The sequence below is a fragment of the Rhinoraja longicauda genome, chromosome 10, assembly GCF_053455715.1.
Source record: "Rhinoraja longicauda isolate Sanriku21f chromosome 10, sRhiLon1.1, whole genome shotgun sequence".
Classification (NCBI taxonomy): domain Eukaryota; kingdom Metazoa; phylum Chordata; class Chondrichthyes; order Rajiformes; family Arhynchobatidae; genus Rhinoraja; species Rhinoraja longicauda.
The window spans coordinates 22,401,698-22,421,692 of NC_135962.1; the positions used below are offsets into that span (position 1 = coordinate 22,401,698).

Below are 19,995 nucleotides of genomic sequence, written 5' to 3' on the forward strand. Positions count from 1 at the left end.
AAAAGGGAGGCCATTTAAAACTGAGGTGAGAAGGAACTTTTTCACCCAGAGTTGTGAATTTGTGGAATTCTCTGCCACAGAGGGCAGTGGAGGCCAAATCACTGGATGAATTTAAGAGAGAGTTAGATAGAGCTCTGGGAGCTAGTGGAATCAAGGGATATGGGGGAGGTTACTGATTGTGGATGATTGGCCAAGATCACAATGATTGGCTCGAAGGGCCGAAAGGCCTCCTCCTGCACCTATTTTCTATGTTTCTAAAATTGGTTTGCTGGTAGGAGTCAGAAGGCAATAGTGGTGTGTTGCTTTTCATATTTAAGGCCTGCCACTGGGTCCACTGTTGTTAGTAAGTTTGCAGATGACACCAAAATTGATGGCATTATGGACTGTGAAGATAATTAAAATTACACCAGGATCTAGATCAACGGGGAAGCAGGCCAAGGAATTGCAGATGGAATTTAACTCAGACATGTGTGACGTGTTGAATTTCACTTAAACCAAGGCAGGGCTTACAAAGTAAATGGCAGAATGTTGTAGAACAGAGATTTAGGGTACAAGTACTTAGTTCCATGAGAGTGGCGACACAGGTAGACAGAATGGTGAAGGCGGCATTTGGCAAGCTTGCCTTCAACTGTCAGGACATTAAGTACAAGAGTTGAGACATCATGTTTCAACTGTATACGACATAGGTGAAATTATACTTGGATCTGGTCATAGCTATAGAAAGGATGATATTAAGTTGGAAAAGGTGCAGAAATTATTCACAAGGATGTCATCAGGACTGGAGGGTTTGGGTGATATGGAGAAACTGGATAGTCTAAACATTTTTCCCTTGAGTATAGGAAGCTGAGGGATGATATTACTGAGATATAAAATCATGAGGGACATACATAAGATTTTCAGAGATCCGTCTTTTCCACAAAGTAGGAGAGTCTAATTATACAAGGCAGGGATTAAGCGGAGAGATGCAAAATTTAAAGGTGACGCGAGGAACAATGTTTCCACACAGAGGGTTGTGGGTGTGTGGAACTAGCTGCCAGAGGAAGTGGAATAAGTGGTACAATTTCAATTCAAAAGATATTTGGATAGGATTATGGATAGAAAGGGTTTCGAAGCATAAGGAGCAAACACAGGTAAGTGGGTATAGCTCAGGTATTAACTTGGTCAGCATGGATAAGTTGGGCTAAAGGGCTTGCTTTCGTACTGAAAAACTATTTGACTTTCTGTTAGTGTGATGGTAATGCCACTAAATGTAATGGATAAATGGCTATACTCTTTAAAGAAGGATACTGGCTGACACTTTTGTGCCATCAATGTTACTTGCCATTTATCAGCCCTATGTCAGAATGGGGTATACATTTTGATGAGGACATACAAAAATGAACAATCAGGGGGGAAAGAGTGAGGGGGGAGAGAGAGTGCGGGGGGGAGAGAGAGAGTGCGGGGGGAGAGAGAGTGCGGGGGGAGAGAGTGAGAGCAGGGGGGAGAGAGAGAGAGAGCGGGGGGGAGAGAGAGAGAGAGAGCGGGGGGGAGAGAGAGAGAGAGCGGGGGGAGAGAGAGAGAGAGAGCGGGGGGGAGAGAGAGAGAGAGAGAGCGGGGGGAGAGAGAGAGAGAGAGAGCGGGGGGAGAGAGAGAGAGCGGGGGGAGAGAGAGCGGGGGGAGAGAGAGAGAGCGGGGGTGAGAGAGAGAGCGGGGGTGAGAGAGAGAGCGGGGGGGAGAGAGAGCGGGGGGAGAGAGAGAGCGGGGGGAGAGAGAAAGCGGGGGGAGAGAGAGAGCGGGGGAGAGAGAGCGGGGGAGAGAGAGAGCGGGGGAGAGAGAGAGCGGGGGAGAGAGAGAGCGGGGGAGAGAGAGAGCGGGGGGAGAGAGAGCGGGGGGAGAGAGAGCGGGGGGGATAGAGAGCGGGGGGGATAGAGAGCGGGGGGGATAGAGAGCGGGGGGGTAGAGAGTGGGGGGGTAAAGAGAGTTGTGGTAGAGGGAACAGCGGGTGAGAGCGGGAGCGCGGGGAGGGCGTCAGAGGGTCTGGTGAAGGAGCGCTGCCACCTGCGGGGGCTGCTCCCTCCCTCTCTCTCTCCCTCTCTCCCAGAGCCAGCGAGATCTGCGCTGCTCCTCCACTCTCTTCCCCGGCCCCGTCTCCCTCTAACGCAGCAAAATAAGAACAAACACAAGTGTAGTTGTTGTTCAGAAGCCCCACATCCCCGGGGTGAGCAGCGGCGGCGGCGAGGAGGGAAGTTTCCCTTGTGTTTGTTCTTATTTCGCTGCGTTAGAGGGAGCCGGGGCCGGGGAACCAAGTGGAGCAGCGACGCAGATCTTGCTGGCTCTGGGAGAGAGGGAGAGGGAGGGAGCATCCCCCGCATGTGGCGGCGCTCCTTCACCGGACCGTCTGACACGCTCCCCCTCCCCGCGCTCCCGCTCTCACCCGCTGCTCCCTCAACCCCGACGCTCTCCCCCCCTCTCTGCGGGCCGGATAAAATCTCGTGGGATGTCACCCGCGGGCCATAGTTTGGAGACCCCTGCTCTAGTCGACGCCGCTGGACTCTTCCTTTCCCCCCCCCCCAATCCCGGACGGCCGCCGATGCCACTGGACTGGGCTGCTTGGGGAAGGCGCTGAGCCGGCCGGGGTGAGGAGGGGGAACGGGGGTGCTGAGGGCAGGCCCAGCGCCAGGCCCAGGCCTCAACCAACGCCAACGCCTGGCCTCACTGCCGCCTTTCCACATGGCCCACCTCAGGCTCGCGGTTAGCCGGTCACGTCCAGGCCCAGGCTGCCTCCCCCGGCACCAGGCCTGGCTCTCCCGCCGCTTCGGAGCCGGCAAACCCGCCCCCAAGAGACAGGCGGCCGAGCCCTGCTTGTCCCGCAGGTGCGGACGCGTTTGTTCTGTGGATGCGGCGGTCATCTTACGCAAGTACCAGATCAACGGGACCCCAACTGCGCATGTGCGGTTTTAAAAACTTTAAAATGTGAATAACCTTTAAAATATAACACCGATTTCAATGAAACTTCTTCCATTATGGCCACGGGACGACGGTGAGTAAGGTGGGCCTAAAGTTGTTGTGCTATCGTGTACCGTTTTGGCTGTGGTTCAGGAACAATCAAACAAGAGTTTTAGTATATAGATTTGCCAAATGTGGGCAGGTGGGAGCAGTGTAGATGGGGAACTTGTTTGGCATGGGCAAGTTGGGCTGAAGGGCCTGTTTCTATGCTACAGGACTCTTTGAATCTATGAGAGGGAAAACATTTAATTAGAATCTGAGGGACAACTTTTTCAGATAGAGGGTGGTGGGTATAGGGAACGAGCTGCTCGTGAAAATAGCTGAGGCAGGTACAATAACAACATGTATAAAACATTTGGATAAATACACGGATAGGATAGATAAAGAATGATCTAGGTCAGATGTGGGCAAAAGAGACCTGTAGAGATAGGGCATCTTGGTCAGCATGGACAAGTTGGTTCCAAGGGACTGTTTCCATGCTGTATATCATATTCCATGTTGTATCAGTTCACAAGTTCCAGGAGCAGAATTAGTCATTTGGCCCATCAAATCTACTCTGCCATTCAATCATGGCTGATCTATCTTTCCCTCTCAACCCCATTCCCCTGCCTTCTCCCCATAACCCATGACACCCTTACTAATCAAGAATCTGTCAATCGTGTTAAAAATATACATTGACTCCACAGTCTTCTTCAGGCTTAAATTTGCATCAATTTTTTGTCCCTTTCACCTTACTTCTTCCTTCACCTTTGTTTGTGATCAATCTTGTTATTTTTCCTTTATACCCTCTCAAATGCAAGTGTTTTTACACCATGCTAATCAAAGAAATCTTTCTTCAGTGCAATGTGGTGTCTGCATTATCCCTATTGAGTTAAATTCTTCTTTTCTTAGAATATTTTAATTAGCCTTGCATGTGCCCAGACCTGTTAAGTAATACCTACTTTTCATTTTCATTCCTTTAAACTTCAAATAAATTATCTTGAAACTTAAGATTAAGACTTTTTGTACTCAGCACTACTAATCTTATAAGTACAAAAATTAGTCCAGAAGCCTAACATTGTAATACTGAAAAATGTAGATGATTTTAAATAATGGGAGACTCTCAAGTTCTCACTTGGGTAATTCTTTTGAAAATTCTCCAACCCTACTTTGCTGTAATGAGACCCAATATTTTCCCTGACCGTTTATCATAAGGTTAGAGATGGAGAGGCTCCCTCTTAATTGACCATTGTTAAGTTTCAGTGCAGCTCTCAACAGCTCTGGGCAGGGTGTGTCAAGTGATTCTCCTTCTGATATCCCAAAGCTTTTCACTATGAGGCAGAATTAGGAGCATGATTGAAAACTCTCAACCTGCCTGGGTGAGTACATCTCTAACAACTCGAGGAGCTTGATGTCATCCACGAAAAACAGTCCACTTCACGATTGCTTAACTCAATACCTTAATCACTCATTCCTTCCATAATCTTACAAATTGCCAGCAACGTGTACCTTGCTCAAGCTAGGCTGACAGCATCACGTAAACCCATAACCTCCATTACAGGTTGTAGAAGAGCAGCAAACACATGAAACATCAGTTCAAGGTTTCCCTCCAATTTACACACCATCTGACTTGGAAGTAAATTGCTCGCTCTTTCTTGTTCACAGCTCCTTACCCAAAATCACTGCAGGGGTTTTTCACCAGAGGGACTACAGTAATTCCAAGCACTAGCTCACCGTTACCTTCTCAAGGACAATTACAGATGAACTATAAATGATGGCCCTGCCAATGATGCTCAGATCCCAAAAAGAATTGCAGGTATATAATGCAGTTGTACGGGCCCTGGTAGACGGCACCTAGAATATTGTGTGCAATTTTGGACTCCTAATTTGGGGAAGAACATTATTGCTATTGAGAGAGTGCAGCGTAGGTCCACAAGGTTAATTCCCAGGATGGTGGGACTGACTTATGATGAAAGAATGGGCCGACTGGGCTTGTATTCACTGGACCAGAGGAAGAAGATTAACTTTATTGCCTTCCATCACAGTGAGGAATGTGGAATCCACTATGGTGGATGTTTATGTTAACTTTTATGTGGTTGTGTATCTTATTGCTTTTCACCAAAGATACTAGAGGAGCAAGATGGACCATTCCATCAAAATCACGTATACTGAAGTGTAGTACGCAAAGGAGCAGAACGTCCGCCATTTTAGTAGGCAAAACCCGCCGTTCACTATGCCTCTCGCAGTGTAATCAGTGTTGTGGGGAAACAGTATGTGTGATGATACCATTAAAATGCAGAAAATATCTCATCTATCAACTCACATTTTTTTGTTATTTTTATTTTAAAATGTTTTCCCCCTGCCTAATTTCTCTGATTTTATTATTTCTTGCTGTTTCATATTTAAATTAAACCGATAAGTTGGTTAAATAACATAGGCACCTTCTTGTTTTTTTTGTGATTTATGGATTTTTCAAATATAAATATCTCATAACGACACATTTGTGGGTTAGCAATATATTGCAACAACCCCCTTCAATTTTAGATCATTCAAAAATGAACTTCATAAACAAGGATAACACTTTTTATTTCTGTCATTCATGGTAAGATTTACACCATTTTGTGTGCGAGATATACAGGGTTGCACTGTTTCGCATATCAGCTAACCAATGAAAAGATCAGGTCCTGATTTATACCAGCTCTTCACCTTCCCCCCCTTGTCTGAAGAAGGGTCCCAACCTGAAAAAGTACCCATCCTTTTTCTCCAGAGATGCTGCCTGACCCGGTGATTTACTCCACCACTGTGTCTATTTGAATTGGATTCATGCTTCTGTACCTCGTCAGGCAGCATTGGTTAGTGGCTGTCAATGGTTTTTAACTAATCAATTCGCCAATTCAAAATTTCTTGGCTCTAAGTATAAGGTTAAATGTCTTTTTAATTATATTGTGGATACAGTAGAGTTCTATTGTTTGCAAATGCCTAATCTCTGCTTCCATGACTTTTTAAAATAAAACAAAAAGAGATACAGCTCGTGGAGGTGAAATTAAAATTAACAGAGAAAGCAAAGAACAGTTCATTAAATATGATCAATTGGCCTGATGCAGACAGAGTGGATCCCTAGTGCAAATATTGAACCAGTAACATCCAAAGTTTAAAGATCACGAAGCAGCAACTCTTCAAGAAATAGTTATAAATCTCAACTATCAACTTATCCAAGAAGTTCAACAAAAATAAGTGTTTGCAAACATTTTATATACGAAAAAATCGCAGAGAGCTGTGAACGCTGCCCAGTCTAGCACACAGAATCTGCTTACTAAAATGGTGCTGAAATGTACCCATGACCTACTACGGTTTTTATGAGTCGAGTGGTCTATCTTGCTCCTCTAGTATCTTTGCTTTTCAATTAGTATGGCTGTACGGCAACTCAAATTTCACAGCACCTTAACTGGTACATGGGACAATAAACTGACCATGAAACCATGAATTTAGAAGGATGAGAGGGGATCTTCTAGAAACGTATAAAATTCTTCAAGGAATGGACATGCGAGGTGCAGGAAAAATGTTCCCGATGTTGGGGGAGTCCAGAACCAGGGGTCACAGTTTAAGAATAAGGGGTAGACCATTTAGGACTGAGATAGGGAAAAAGTTTTTCACCCAGAGAGGTGTGAATCTGTGGCATTCACTGCCACAGAAGGCAGTGGAAGCCACTTCACTGGAGGTTTTCAAGATTTAGATTTAGCTCTTAGGGCTAAAGGAATCAAGGGATATAGGGAAAAAGCAGGAACGGGGTACTGATATCAGATGATCAGCCGAAGGTGCTGGCTCGAAGGGCCGAATGGCCTACTCCTGCACCTTTTTTTAATGTTTATAAAAATAAATCAGCCGATTTCTTAGTTCATTATCACACCGGATCCAATACCACCACATGTCAGCATCTATCTACTTCACGGTAAGATTTACATCTGTGCTGCGATATATATTCTAACAACCCATCAGCTGCCCCTACCAGACGTTAACCCATGGTCTAACTGATAAAAAAAATTCTACCCAGTGCACTCAACCAGCCCTCTATCCCCCCCCCCCCCCCTTCCCCACACACATCTCATATTAAGTGACCCCCCCTACTCCTGACCATACGACTGCCTTTAATCAGATCCATCAGTGCATTTAGTATATGATTCCTCATCCCTAAACACCTGCACTATCTTCTCTACCATTCCCTCGTCAATTTGGGCTTTCAGGAATAAATTCATAAAATAAAATTTCTCCTTTAACAATGTCTTTATCGTTTTGTTACTTTTGGAGCATTCCTATTATCTGAAAATAGCGATAATACTTTAGCATTTTTGGGCTGAATGAACAATTCTGCCTTTCTGTTATTAATTTTTTTTAAATAAATGAACACACCCGGTAGTAGGTCATTCCGTCTTCGTGCTTGCATCACCAGGTAAATTGGTCACCGCCCATAGTCACTGCTATCCAACCCAAATTATGTTTATTTCTACTATTTCCTGCCTTTTAGTGAATCCTCATACCGCATCAGTATATTAACCCTAATACAATGTACTCCTAATAATTTTGTGCATTCATAAATATTCATGAAATTATACGAGTTATGTTCTGCAGGTGAGAATTTAAATAGTCCTTCACAAACAAATATAAAGCAGACAACTTGCTCTATGAAATCTGTTGGGTAATCTGGTAAAATACATATTCTGTCGACTTAAGACCAAATAACTTCACCCTGTACTAGTTAATCAGAGATCCTTTAAAATTTGGGTGCAGTGCAGTTTGAGCTCACACCAACAAAGGAGGTAGTCAAACCGGTGCTTGGGGCAATTGAACAGAGCTGACAACTTTGGAGTAGTATTTAGCCTAATCTATCATTCATCTTTCCACTGCCTGCAGCCCGAAATCTTAGAACTTCCTTCATGACCACAAAACACCAGTGGTGCTCAGTCATGCCAACACACCTGTCTACAAAGCTCAGATTTGATTACTATTGTGAACTGGGAATCTCAATTAACGTCTGCATGTCTTAAGAGGCCTGTAAGATCTTTGGCATCAGAAGAACAAAGTAACCAACACTAAATCTTCCAGGTGATGTGCTTAATTTCCAAACCTTTTAAATATAAATATCCCAATATTTTCAAATATAAATGAGCATCACAAAAATCAATCATGGATATTCAGCATAGAGAACAAATCTTGTGCACTGAAATCTGTGCAAATGGCAGTTACAGGAAATATTTTCCAACAATAATCCATCTTAAGTACAAGGTAATTTTATTTTTCATTCATTTAGGAGTTTGGTCATCTTTTCCTCCCCATGAACATTGTATAAGTCAAAATGCACTCATAATTCCATGCCAGAATCAGCAAACTGCGACTTTCCCAAAATTCGTGACGGATTTCAGAATCTTAGGACCCCATTTTTTTCAATAAAACATTTTATTGCTGACAAATTCATGTGTACTTCCCTACCCATTCTACTTCATGAGAAATACGCCAACATTTCATTTTGATGTCAACTGTTCTTTTAAAAAATATTATCATTTTTAAAAAGTATTTTCATAGTCATACAGCGTGGAAACAGGCCCAGCTTGCCCACACCGACCAACATGTCCCATCACCACTAGTCCCACCTGTCTGCGTTTTGCTCATATCCCTCTAGCCTGTCCTATCCATGTACCTGTCTAAACGTTTCCTAAACTTTGCGATAGTACTTTTCCTCAAGTTCTTTTCTTTAATCCAAAGGACATAATGACTTCCTCTTAATATGATTTGATACAGTGGAAATAGATTTTTAAGCAAAGTAAAGCTTTTAAAAGTGCTTCAAATGCTTTGCCATATGTGGATGTAAAGTACATTCCTCTTGCAATCACAACTCAAACACAAAAAAAACATATTTGCTGCAACAAATTGTATATAAACCAGTCATTTTAAAGTCTCTACTCTGCTGCTGATTTTTTTAAATTGTCGCAGTACTCATGTCCACTTTCATTATTCTTTTACCATACCTATTTAAGTACCATTGTTCCCTGCACTAGGATACAAAATGCTGCAAAATAATTAAATTTGAATTGTATTAAACGTTAGTACATTAGAGTAGAAAGATCTACTTGATCATTACTCAAGATCAAAATATCTATCAGCCCACAAAGTATGGCAGCATCTTAAGATTAATAATTATTAAACAACTTATTATTAAACAAATATAAGCTTTGAAAGCTTTCATGATGGCAAAATCTAATTGATATGCATTTCTTGTACTACTTACTTGAAAGCTATCATCTGAGACTGTTGCTTCATTGAAAGATTCTTGACAACCTGCTGACAAATAAATCAATGTCATCATCTTGCTTCACCGCGATTCGCTCTTTAAAGTTTGAAATCAGCAATAAAAATGTCTCAATCATATTTGTTCAACGGTTTAATACTAGTGAGTTAAATTGCAAAAATACTAGATACAGACAGTGCCCAGGTTCCTGAGAATTGTCCATAAGCTGATTTTTCTGCAAGTCATAAACATTATTTTTCTTTAGCAACCCATATGGTATCGCTACTACATATATACTTGCTATAATCCTTTCATTTATTTAAATAAAATCATCCCAACACTACCCATAATTAAACTATATATAATGAATAAAATCATTAATGAATACCATGAAATATTTTATCACTATTATTGCTAGGTTGAAAAATGCTTTAAAAATAAATGGGAGAATTTGTATAAAATCGGGCAGTCATATTTGATAAAACTGAAAATATCACACTGCTTTCAGTCCCTTGAGGTTTTAATGCTGGGATCCCCAAACTCTAGACTGTGGAACTTTTGGATTGAGCATAAAATCCAAAGCATTAATGGAATACAACAGGCCTTTCTGTCCACAATCTGCAAGCTGCTGAAAGGATTATCACCCACCAGTCTCTGACTCACTCCTCCCTTTATTGATCATCTTCTCTCTACACTCTGTCCTGATGCAGAGTCTCGACTGTCAACATTGATCAAGCCTTTGCCTCTACACTTGCTCCAACAATTTATTTTTGCCAGAGTTTGTAATGTTGTTGTTTTTGTACTGGCACCAATTATGCATTCTTTAAAATTGAACTCTGTAGGTTGCAAAATGGAATATGGAAATATCTACAATCTTTATATGACAAAGTTTGTGAAAGGGAGTCATATCTACATTCTCTATATGATAAATTTTAGATTTTTTAGATTTAGAGATACAGCGCGGAAACAGGCCCTTCGGCCCACAGAGTCCGCGCCGCCTAGCGATCCCCGCACATTATCCTACACACTAGGGACAATTTTTTTAACATTTACCCAGTCAATTAACCTACATACCTGTACGTCTTTGGCGTGTGGGATGAAACCGAAGATCTCGGAGAAAACCCACGCAGGTCACGGGGAGAACGTACAAACTCCGTACAGACGGCGCCCGTAGTCAGGATCGAACCTGAGACTCCGGCGCTGCATTCGCTGTAAGGCAGCAACTCTACCGCTGCGCCACCGTGCCACTAAAGGGGGCTCCCAACCCAAAACATCGACTATCTAGTCCCTCCACAGATTCTGCCTAATCTGTTGAGTTACTCTAGCACTTTGTGTTTTGCTCAATACCAATGGACATGTGTAACTTGAACAGTGCATGGAAATGTGCAGGAGTAGAACCTTGGTATCTACTCTAGGTTTGAGTTCTACTCAGCTCATCTCACATTGCGATAACATTTTCTATAAATAGTTTAACAAGGATGCTGCATTGGTTTCAGGCTTTCAGTGATATTATTAACCGAAAATCAAATTCAAAGTGAAACTACAGGCATGTAAACAGGGCAAGAAATACCAGGATAACGTGAATTGGTTGGACATTTTATCCAGACACCAATCTTTTAAAAAAATACCCATTTAACTTATTTCAGATGCCATGGTCTAACTTATGTATAGACCACGGTTACGTAACAAAGTTACATAACACTACTTTTGGAATTTATTTCAAATAAATTGTTGGGAAATTCAACATTCCCTTTTCATAATCTGAAGTGAGAGACATTTGTTATGTTAAATTTATGAGGTTGCACTCAATATAGTTTAACTACATGGTTTTACCAAAGATACAGAAATCATCATATTGATTAATTTTGCACTCTTTCTTACTTCCCAAATATTTGCTTTGTGCTTCATAGTGTACACTTCGTCTCTTCACATAAAATACGCCCTTTCTCGTCATTTTTAAATTCACTCTCTGCAAGATTTCAGCAGTTTTCCTTTCCTATACTATGCCCTAATTCTCAAACCAGAACTCTCTAGTTGCTGCAATTTTAAACATTCAGCCTTTGTTTAATACTCAGAAAATTTGGTTTTCTTTACCTGCAAAGTTTCTGTTTTCAGGATTGATACTGCTTTCAGAAGTGTTTGTAAAAAATACTTTAATTTATTTTACTCTCTGTCATGTATCAGACTTGTCCATTTTCACCTGCCAAAGTGTGGACAACGTGGCAATTTTATTTTCTAGATTTAATTTGCTTTGTCAGGTAACAAAATTACAAAGTCTATAAACTTGTTTCATCCAATGTGGATTCAGATTTATGCCCATTTGTGTTGAATTAATTTATTTTGTGGGGGAATCCATCAACTAAATTACAAGTAGACATTCTAACTGCATTCTTTTTAAATAGCCATCATTAATTTTTAGAATCAGTTTTTGTAAACATGAACAAGATGTGCAGTGTCCTAAATGTCATGACACTTCAGAAAACAAATCTATTTTTGCTCTTCCCTTCAGTTCATGCTCAAAATGCAATACCATTAAAAGGCATGAAAGATCCATCATTTCTGCAGTTCAGATTACATTGCTGCTCTGTAGAATAGGAAGAAAATAGTTTAAAAGGAAACATTCATTCGTGCTCCTTCCCCACCTCCTTTATATAGTGTTTGAACGATGCACTAGTGCAAAGTACTTCTAAGATATTTAATAAGTAAATCAAGGTAAATGCTGGAAGTACTCAGTGAATAAAATCTAAGAGTCTCTACCTTCGGAGATAGCTTCAGTGGCTCGGCGAATGCCGCGGTCAAATGCTCTCGCATCAGCAGGACTCTGAAAGGTAAGTCCAAACTTCTTTTCATTTATCTTCCAGTGGTGAAATATTGGGTTAACTTTGTTGTAAACTAGATCCTTTTTCAAGGCACATTCCATGACCACCTGCATGGTTTAAAAAAAATCAAAATGAACTTTAATCACTTGCATTTAAACACATCTCATTTACAGTCATTCAACTCTGTACAATCTGAAGCGCACTCGATAACCATAACTCATCATATTTAACAACACATTTAAAATTTAAGATGTAAAATTTTAAGGTGGAAAAAATACAGTAAACTGATTCTCTTAAATCAAGTAATATATATGCAACTGTCTTGCCTCTGCATTCCAAGTTATACTCATTATGTTCAGACCATCTCACTCCCTCACTACTTTATGGACCTGCTGAAAGCCCATCACTTTGAAAAGCTTCCAGCCACACCTAATATTTCCTCCTTTGGCACGAGCCTGATTTTTATTTGATCTTTTATTTAGTGTTGTTTGGCACTGTCTATGTTGAAGGTACTATATACTATGCTGCTGGTTTCATATGGGATCATTTGAGTAACATAATCACCGATTTGATCTTGTGTAGGAAAGAACTGCAGATGCTGGTTTAAATCGAAGACACAAAATGCTGCCGTAACACAGCGGGACAGGCAGCATCTCTGCAGAGAAGGAATGGGTGACATTTTGGGTCGAGACCCTTCTTCAGACTGATTTGATACTAACAGTTGATGTCACTTTTCATTTTGTCTGATAATATTTCAGTCTACCTTTACTCAGGTATCGGTCATCTGCAGTATTTGAGGTATATTGCTATTTCACTTCAGAGAGTAAGGATTGTAAAATAATTAGAGTAACAAGAAAAGAACTGCAGGTAATAGACACAATGAACTGCAGATATTGGTTTGCCAAAAAAGAAGCAAACTCAGCAGGTCAGGCGGCATCTCTGAAGAATAAGGATAGGTGACGTTTTGGTCAGGATTCTTCTTCAGACTGATTGTAATGAAGGGGGTGAAGACTGGAAGAGAGGTGGGGGTGGGAGACAAAGCCTGGCAAATGATAGATGGTTACAGGTGAGGGGATGATTGGCAGATGGTGAGACAAAAGCCAGAGATGAAAAGACAAAATTTGAGAGTTAAGTAGGCAAGGGTAGAAGAGACGTGAAATATTAAGCCAGAGGACGGAATATAGGTGGAAGGGGGGAAAGGGAAAGGGAGAAATGGATACATATCCAAGTGGGGCATAGGGAAAACTGGGGGTAAAACAGGAAGGGCCATTGTTTACCTAAAATTGGAGAATTCAATGTTCATACCATTGGGTTGTAAGCTCCCCAAGTGAAATGAGAAATGCTGTACTTCCAGAATGCAGTAGATGAGGTTAGAGGAGATGACCCTGTCTCACCTGGAAGGAGAAGAGGGACTGGTGTTACATCTCCTGCAGTTGCAGGGAAAAGTACCTGGGGAGCTAGTGGTTTGGTGGAAAGGGATGTGCCTAGAACTCACCTTCTCATGAATTCTGCTACATCTGAGTCATTTGGGAGGTGGGAGAAGAATTTCACATTTTTCTCAAAGAGGCTCTGAGAACATCTTTCAATGGCATTAATTGACTACATTAATGTTGATTTATTTATCCTGGTTGTAAATTTGCAGAATTTTGCAGGAATGTGATTAAAGGCATCGTTCCAGTGCCTTGAAGTAGATCATATCTCAGAAACAAGGATCACTGTTGATTGACAAGTCATGAGTTTTATGTCGGGTTTGAGGTCTTGATCGTTAAACAGATCTCCTCAGTCAGCCAAAGGCTGTGTTAGCATACGGAAGGCCATGGAGTATTACAAAATTGATTTCTTCCTCTACCAAAAGATTTCTCCTGAGATATGGGAAAGTTGTCCACATTTTCCACTCTCTTATTGTGCTCTTTTATTTATAGGGGAGCTGTATTGTACAGTGGGGGCAAGTTGGAGAGAACTTTTGTGGACATGCGATGCCCATTCTCTCCCATGTTCCAGTGAAAGAGTGATGATGACCTAAAGCACAGCCTCAATATACAAATAGGCAAGTATTATCTGTGTACTGCAGATCTATGACCAGAGCCATGTGAACTTCTTTCCTGAGTGGAGGTGACATAGGTGGAAATGTTCCATTTGTCCTGTAGATTAGTTCCACTCCAGCCAGAAGTTCATTGATAATGAGGTGCAGTATTGTGATAAGATTGAGGGAGGCAAAGGGGTTTTTATGCTCTTGGACAACTTTTGCACAGAAATTGAATTTGCAGACCTGTTTGCATAACAGGAAACTGAGTGATAAAGATAAAGGACTCTGCAAAGATGGCTCTTCTCAGATAGCACCTTCCAGGCAAATTGATGGCTCCCAAGCAACAGGAGTTGAAAAGTGTCCAGTGTTCAGAGTAGCTTCAACTCCATCATCACTGTCATTTGAGGAGAAATTCTTGGGTTCTCTCACAGGAAAATACTAGGTGGGTTGATGAGATCCAAGAATTAATTAATTGCAAATGCAAGGCGTTCTTGGATTAGAAGCACCACAATGTTTACAGGCACCAGTAGGTTAAGGTTAAAAACAAAAACCTCTGAACGAAAGCAGATGATAGTTAGAAAGGATAAAAGAAACTCAATAATTTGCTGACCACCATGGCGTGCATGGATTTGTCAATGCTGCTAAGTCATCTACAGTTCAAACATCCAAAGCTCACCCCAAAAGAGTGAACTTATCATTGACAAGTAGTTAGCGCTTGCTGAAAGGAACTTCTCAAAACTCAAGTGATTCAGACATCAGCACTCATGGTTCTTTCAACACAGCAAACCACTTGGCTCACTACCATCACTGCATGGTAATCATCAAAGAAGCAACATGCAACTAAACAGGGAGCTGAAATATTGAATTTCCAGAATTTCAGTTAGGTCAAGTCAAGTCAAGTCAATTTTATTTGTATAGCACATTTAAAAACAACCCACGTTGACCAAAGTGCTGTACATCTGATTAGGTACTAAGGAAAAAATGAAACATACAGTAGCACGTAAACATAACAGCACATACAAAACAGTTCACAGCGCCTCCTCAATGGGCCTCAAACGCTAGGGAGTAGAAATAGGTTTTGAGCCTGGACTTAAAGGAGTCGATGGAGGGGGCAGTTCTGATGGGGAGAGGTGCTTGGGCGTGCAGCGTAGGTTCACTAGGTTAATTCCCGGAATGGCGGGACTGTCGTATGTTGAAAGGCTGGAGCAATTAGGCTTGTATATACTGGAATTTAGAAGGATGAGGGGGTTATAAGATAATTATAAGATAATTATAAGATAATTAGGGGATTGGACACAGGCAGGAAACATGTTCCCAATGTTGGGGGAGTCCAGAACAAGGGGCCACAGTTTAAGAATAAGGGGTAGGCCATTTAGAACGGAGATGAGGAAGAACTTTTTCAGTCAGAGTGGTGAAGGAGTGGAATTCGCTGCCTCAGAAGGCAGTGGAGGCCAGTTCGTTGGATGCTTTCAAGAGAGAGCTGGATAGAGCTCTTAAGGATAGCGGAGTGAGGGGGTATGGGGAGAAGGCAGGAACGGGGTACTGATTGAGAGTGATCAGCCATGATCGCATTGAATGGCAGTGCTGGCTCGAAGGGCTGAATGGCCTACCCCTGCACCTATTGTCTATTGTCTATTGTCTCAAATTTACCACTTCATTTTCTAGCTCTAAGAGCAGAGCAGATCAGGTCTGTAAGCACAAACATATTCCAGAAAAGTGAAACTAATCACCATACTCCTCCTCAAGCACTTCTCCCGATCCCCATTGTCTGAAAGGCTGCTTCCCCAATTGCAATGTAAATTCCATCCATCAAGAAGATAATGGACTTTTCATTGCTAAGTAACTATAACAAAATGCAGGAAACAGCATCCACCATAGTACATGATCTCTCACAAACTGTTAACTCCATCACCTCAGAGGGACTGCAGAGCATCTTTTTCAAAATGTGTGTTTGCAGAATTTTTTCTCCAGTTGATAAACAATGATTAGGAAAGTATAAAAATCTTTTGTCTCAATGTCAGAAGTTTCTCAATATAATCAATTTGCAGTAAAATTCTTACTGTGAATTGACATTGATAAATGTTAACCACCAAAAAAAATTGGTAAATACATTTTCAGTGTTGTTAAACATCCTTGTGCAAAACATCAGTTTAAACATTTTATGCAAGCCTCTATGCTTTTTTTCAACATGCTTCTGTTGTTGAGAAGATCATAGCCTGCAAATTGCTATGCCAAACATTGCCCTTTTACTGCTCTTTGAAATCTGATGACTAGACCAAACAGAAATTGCTAAAGCAAAATAAAACAAATGCTTCTTTCAACAATTCAGTAAGTTTGAAGTTTGATAAATATTCACACCATTACATCCGGACAACAATTTCTGCCTGGTGGATTATTTAAAAATCACATGTTTTCTGAACATTACCATTAGCTTGTCCATAATCACGTGAACTGTACCAATACACACCCATTAGCAATTTAACACAACGTCTGTATAACGAAGGATGAAAGGAACCTTTTTTCATATATAACAGGAGCTACAATTTAGGCTTCATTTTGAACATGCATGCTAAGTTAAACATATATCATAAGATCATGTGATAGTAGAATTAGGCCATTCAGCCCATCAAGTCTCCTCCGCCATTTAATCATGGCTGATCCATCTCTCCCTCCTAACCCCATTCTCCGCCTTCTCCCCACAACCTCTGACACCCGTATTAATCAAGAATCTATCTATCTCTGCCGTGAAAATATCCACTGACTTTGCCTCCACAGCCTTCTATGGCAAAGAATTCCACAGATTCATCACCCTCTGAGTAAAGAATTTCCTCATCTCCTTCCTAAAAGAACGTCCTTTAATTCTGAGGTTATGATCTCTAGTCCTAGACTCTCCCACTAGTGGAAACATCCTCTCCACATCCACTCTATCCAAGCCTTTCACTATTCAGTACGTTTCAATGAGGCCCCCCCTCATTCTTCTAAACTCCAGCGAATATAGGCCCAGTGCCGTCAAACGCTCATCATATGTTAATGTTAATGTACTCATTCCTGGGATCATTCTCGTAAACCTCGTCTGGACCCTCTCCAGAGCCAGCACATCCTTCCTCAGACACGGTGCCCAAAAGTGCTCACAATATTCCAAATGGGCCGGACCAGCGCCTTAAAGAGCCTCAGCATTTCATCAGTGTTTTTGTATACAAGCCCTCTTGAAATAAATGTTAGCATTGGGTTTGCTTTCATTACTATCGATACGACTTGCAAATTAACTTTTGGGGAATCCTGCAGCAGCATTCCCAAGTCCCTTTGCACCTCCGATTTCTGAATTCTCTCCCCATTTAGAAAATAATCTACACCTTTACTCCTACTACCAAAATGCATAACTCCACACTTTGCTACACTATATTCCATCTACCACTGCTCTGCTCACTCTACCAACCTATCCAAGTCCTTCTGCAGAGTCTCTGTTTTTTCTACACTACCTACCCCATCACCTATTTTCGTATCATCCGCAAACGTGGCCACACCCAAGCCTTCAATCCCCTCATCCAAATCGTTAATATACAACGCGAAGAGCAGTGGCCCCAGCGCCTAACCCTGCGGAACTCCGCTAGTCACTGGCAGTCAACCAGAAAAAGCCCCCTTTATTGCCACTCTTTGCCTTCTGCCATCTGGCCAGCCTGATATCATTGCTAGTATCTGCCCATTGATACCATGGGCTCTCATTTTCCTTAGCAAAGGTACGTCCTTTTATTCTGAGACTGCACTCTGGTCCAAGACTCTCCCACTACTGGAAACATCCTCTCCATATCTACTCTATCTAGGTTTTTCATTATTCGATAGGTTTCAATGAGATCCCCCTCATCCGTCTAAACTCCAGTGAGTGCAGGCGCAGAGCTATCAAACGCTCCTCATATGTTAACCTAATCATCCCCAGGATCGTCCTTGTAAACCTCCTCTGGACCCTCTCCATTGCCTGCACATCCTTCCTCAGATATGGGATCCAAAACTGTTTACAATATTCCAAATGTGGCCCGACTAGCATCTTATAAAGCCTCAGCTTATATTCTTGCTTTTATATTCAAGTTCTCTCGCTATGAATGCTAACATTGCATTTGCCTTCCTTACTAGAAAATACAATTTAACCATCAGAATAATTTGCATGCAATTATTTTATTGTAATATATAAGCTAAAGGAACGCAATATGCTTAAGGTTAGCAGATGGCAAACTGGAGTGGCAAACAAACTGGTCTTACAAACTAGGGTAACATATTTTTTTTAATGCCCTCATGAATAGGAGAAATGTTGAGATAAGATCAGGTAAAAAAAACTGTATCCTGTAGCAAATCCACTGTGAACAAAGTAGTGTTTACTTATACAAATTAGAGCAGCCACCATAATAATTGGAAGAGCCATCATTTATTTATTTGCCTCTGTACTCGACAATTTGAGATTTGTAATAGAAAAAAATCACATATGGTTAAAGTGCATATTTTCAGATTTTATTAAAGGGTATTTTTATACATTTTGATTTCACCATGTAGAAATTACAGCTGTGTTTTTACATAGTCCCCCCATTTCAGGGCGCCATAATGTTTGGGACCAATGGCTTTCTCAAGCGTTTGCAATTGCTCAGGTGTGCTTAATTGCCTCTTTAATGCAGGTATAAGAGAGCTCTCAGCACCAAGACTTTTCTCCAGTCTTTTCATCAGCTTTGGAAACTTTTATTGCTGTTTATCAACATGAGGACAAAAGTTGTGCCATTGAAAGTCAAAGAAGCCATTTTGAGACTGAGAAACAAAAATAAAGCTGTTAAGAGACAGCAGCCAAACCGTACACTTAACAAAACCAACTGTTTGGAACATCATTAAGAAGAAAGAAAGCACTGGTGAGCTTACTAATCGCAAAGGGACTGGCAGGCCAAGGAAGACCTCCACAGCTGATGACAGAAGAATTCTCTCCATAATAAAGAAAAATCCCCAAACACCTGTCCAACAGATCAGAACCACTCTTCAGGAGTCAGGTGTGGATTTGTCAATGACCACTATCCGCAGAAGACTTCATGATCAGAAATACAGAGGCTACACCGCAAGATGCAAACCACTGGTTAGCCGCAAAAATAGGATGGCCAGGTTAGTTTGCCAAGAAGTACTTAAAAGAGCAACTACAGTTCTGGAAAAAGGTCTTGTGGAAAGATGAGACGAAGATTAACTTATATCAGAGTGATGGCAAAAGCAAAGAATGGAGGAGAGAAGGAACTGCCCAAGATCCAAAGCATACCACTTCATCTGTGAAACACGGTGGAGGGGGTGTTATGGCCTGGGCATGTATGGCTGCTGAAGGTACTGGCTCACTTATCTTCATTGATGATACAACTGCTGATGGTAGTAGCATAATGCATTCTGAATTATATAGACACATCCTATCTGCTCAAGTTCAAACAAATGCCTCAAAACGCATTGGCCGAAGGTTCATTCTACTGCAAGATGATGATCCCAAACATACTGCTAAAGCAACAAAGGATTTTTTCAAAGCTAAAAAATAGTCAATTCTTGAGTGGTCAAGTCAATCATCCGATCTGAAGCCAACTGAGCATGCCTTTTATATGCTGAAGAGAAAACTGAAGGGGACTAGCCCCCAAAACAAACATAAATTAAAGATGGCTGGCCTGGCAGAACATCACCAGAGAAGACACCCAGCAACTGGTGATGTCTATGAATCACAGACTTCAAGCAGTCATTGTATGCAGAGGATATGCAACAAAATATTAAACATGACTACTTTCATTTACATGACATTGCTGTGTCCCAAACGTTATGGTGCCCTGAAATGGGGGGACTATGTATGAACACTGCTGTAATTTCTACATGGTGAAACCAAAATGTATAAAAATGGCCTTTATTAAAAT

The 19,995-nt window shown here is 41.4% G+C and overlaps 1 protein-coding gene across 2 annotated transcripts in view; it reads right to left on the reverse strand.

Moving 5' to 3' along the window:
- spred1 (sprouty related EVH1 domain containing 1) overlaps positions 1 to 19,995 on the reverse strand; it is a 69,435-nt gene that overhangs the window by 13,061 nt on the left and 36,379 nt on the right. The window contains exons 3-4 of one of the 2 annotated variants that reach the window (XM_078406385.1): positions 12,002 to 12,170; positions 9,245 to 9,297 (exon numbers count right to left, since the gene is read on the reverse strand). In XM_078406385.1, the coding sequence (XP_078262511.1) occupies positions 9,245 to 9,297; positions 12,002 to 12,170 (222 nt within the window). The remainder of the gene's footprint in view (positions 1 to 9,244; positions 9,298 to 12,001; positions 12,171 to 19,995) is intronic. The other variant, XM_078406386.1, reaches the window with a different exon arrangement.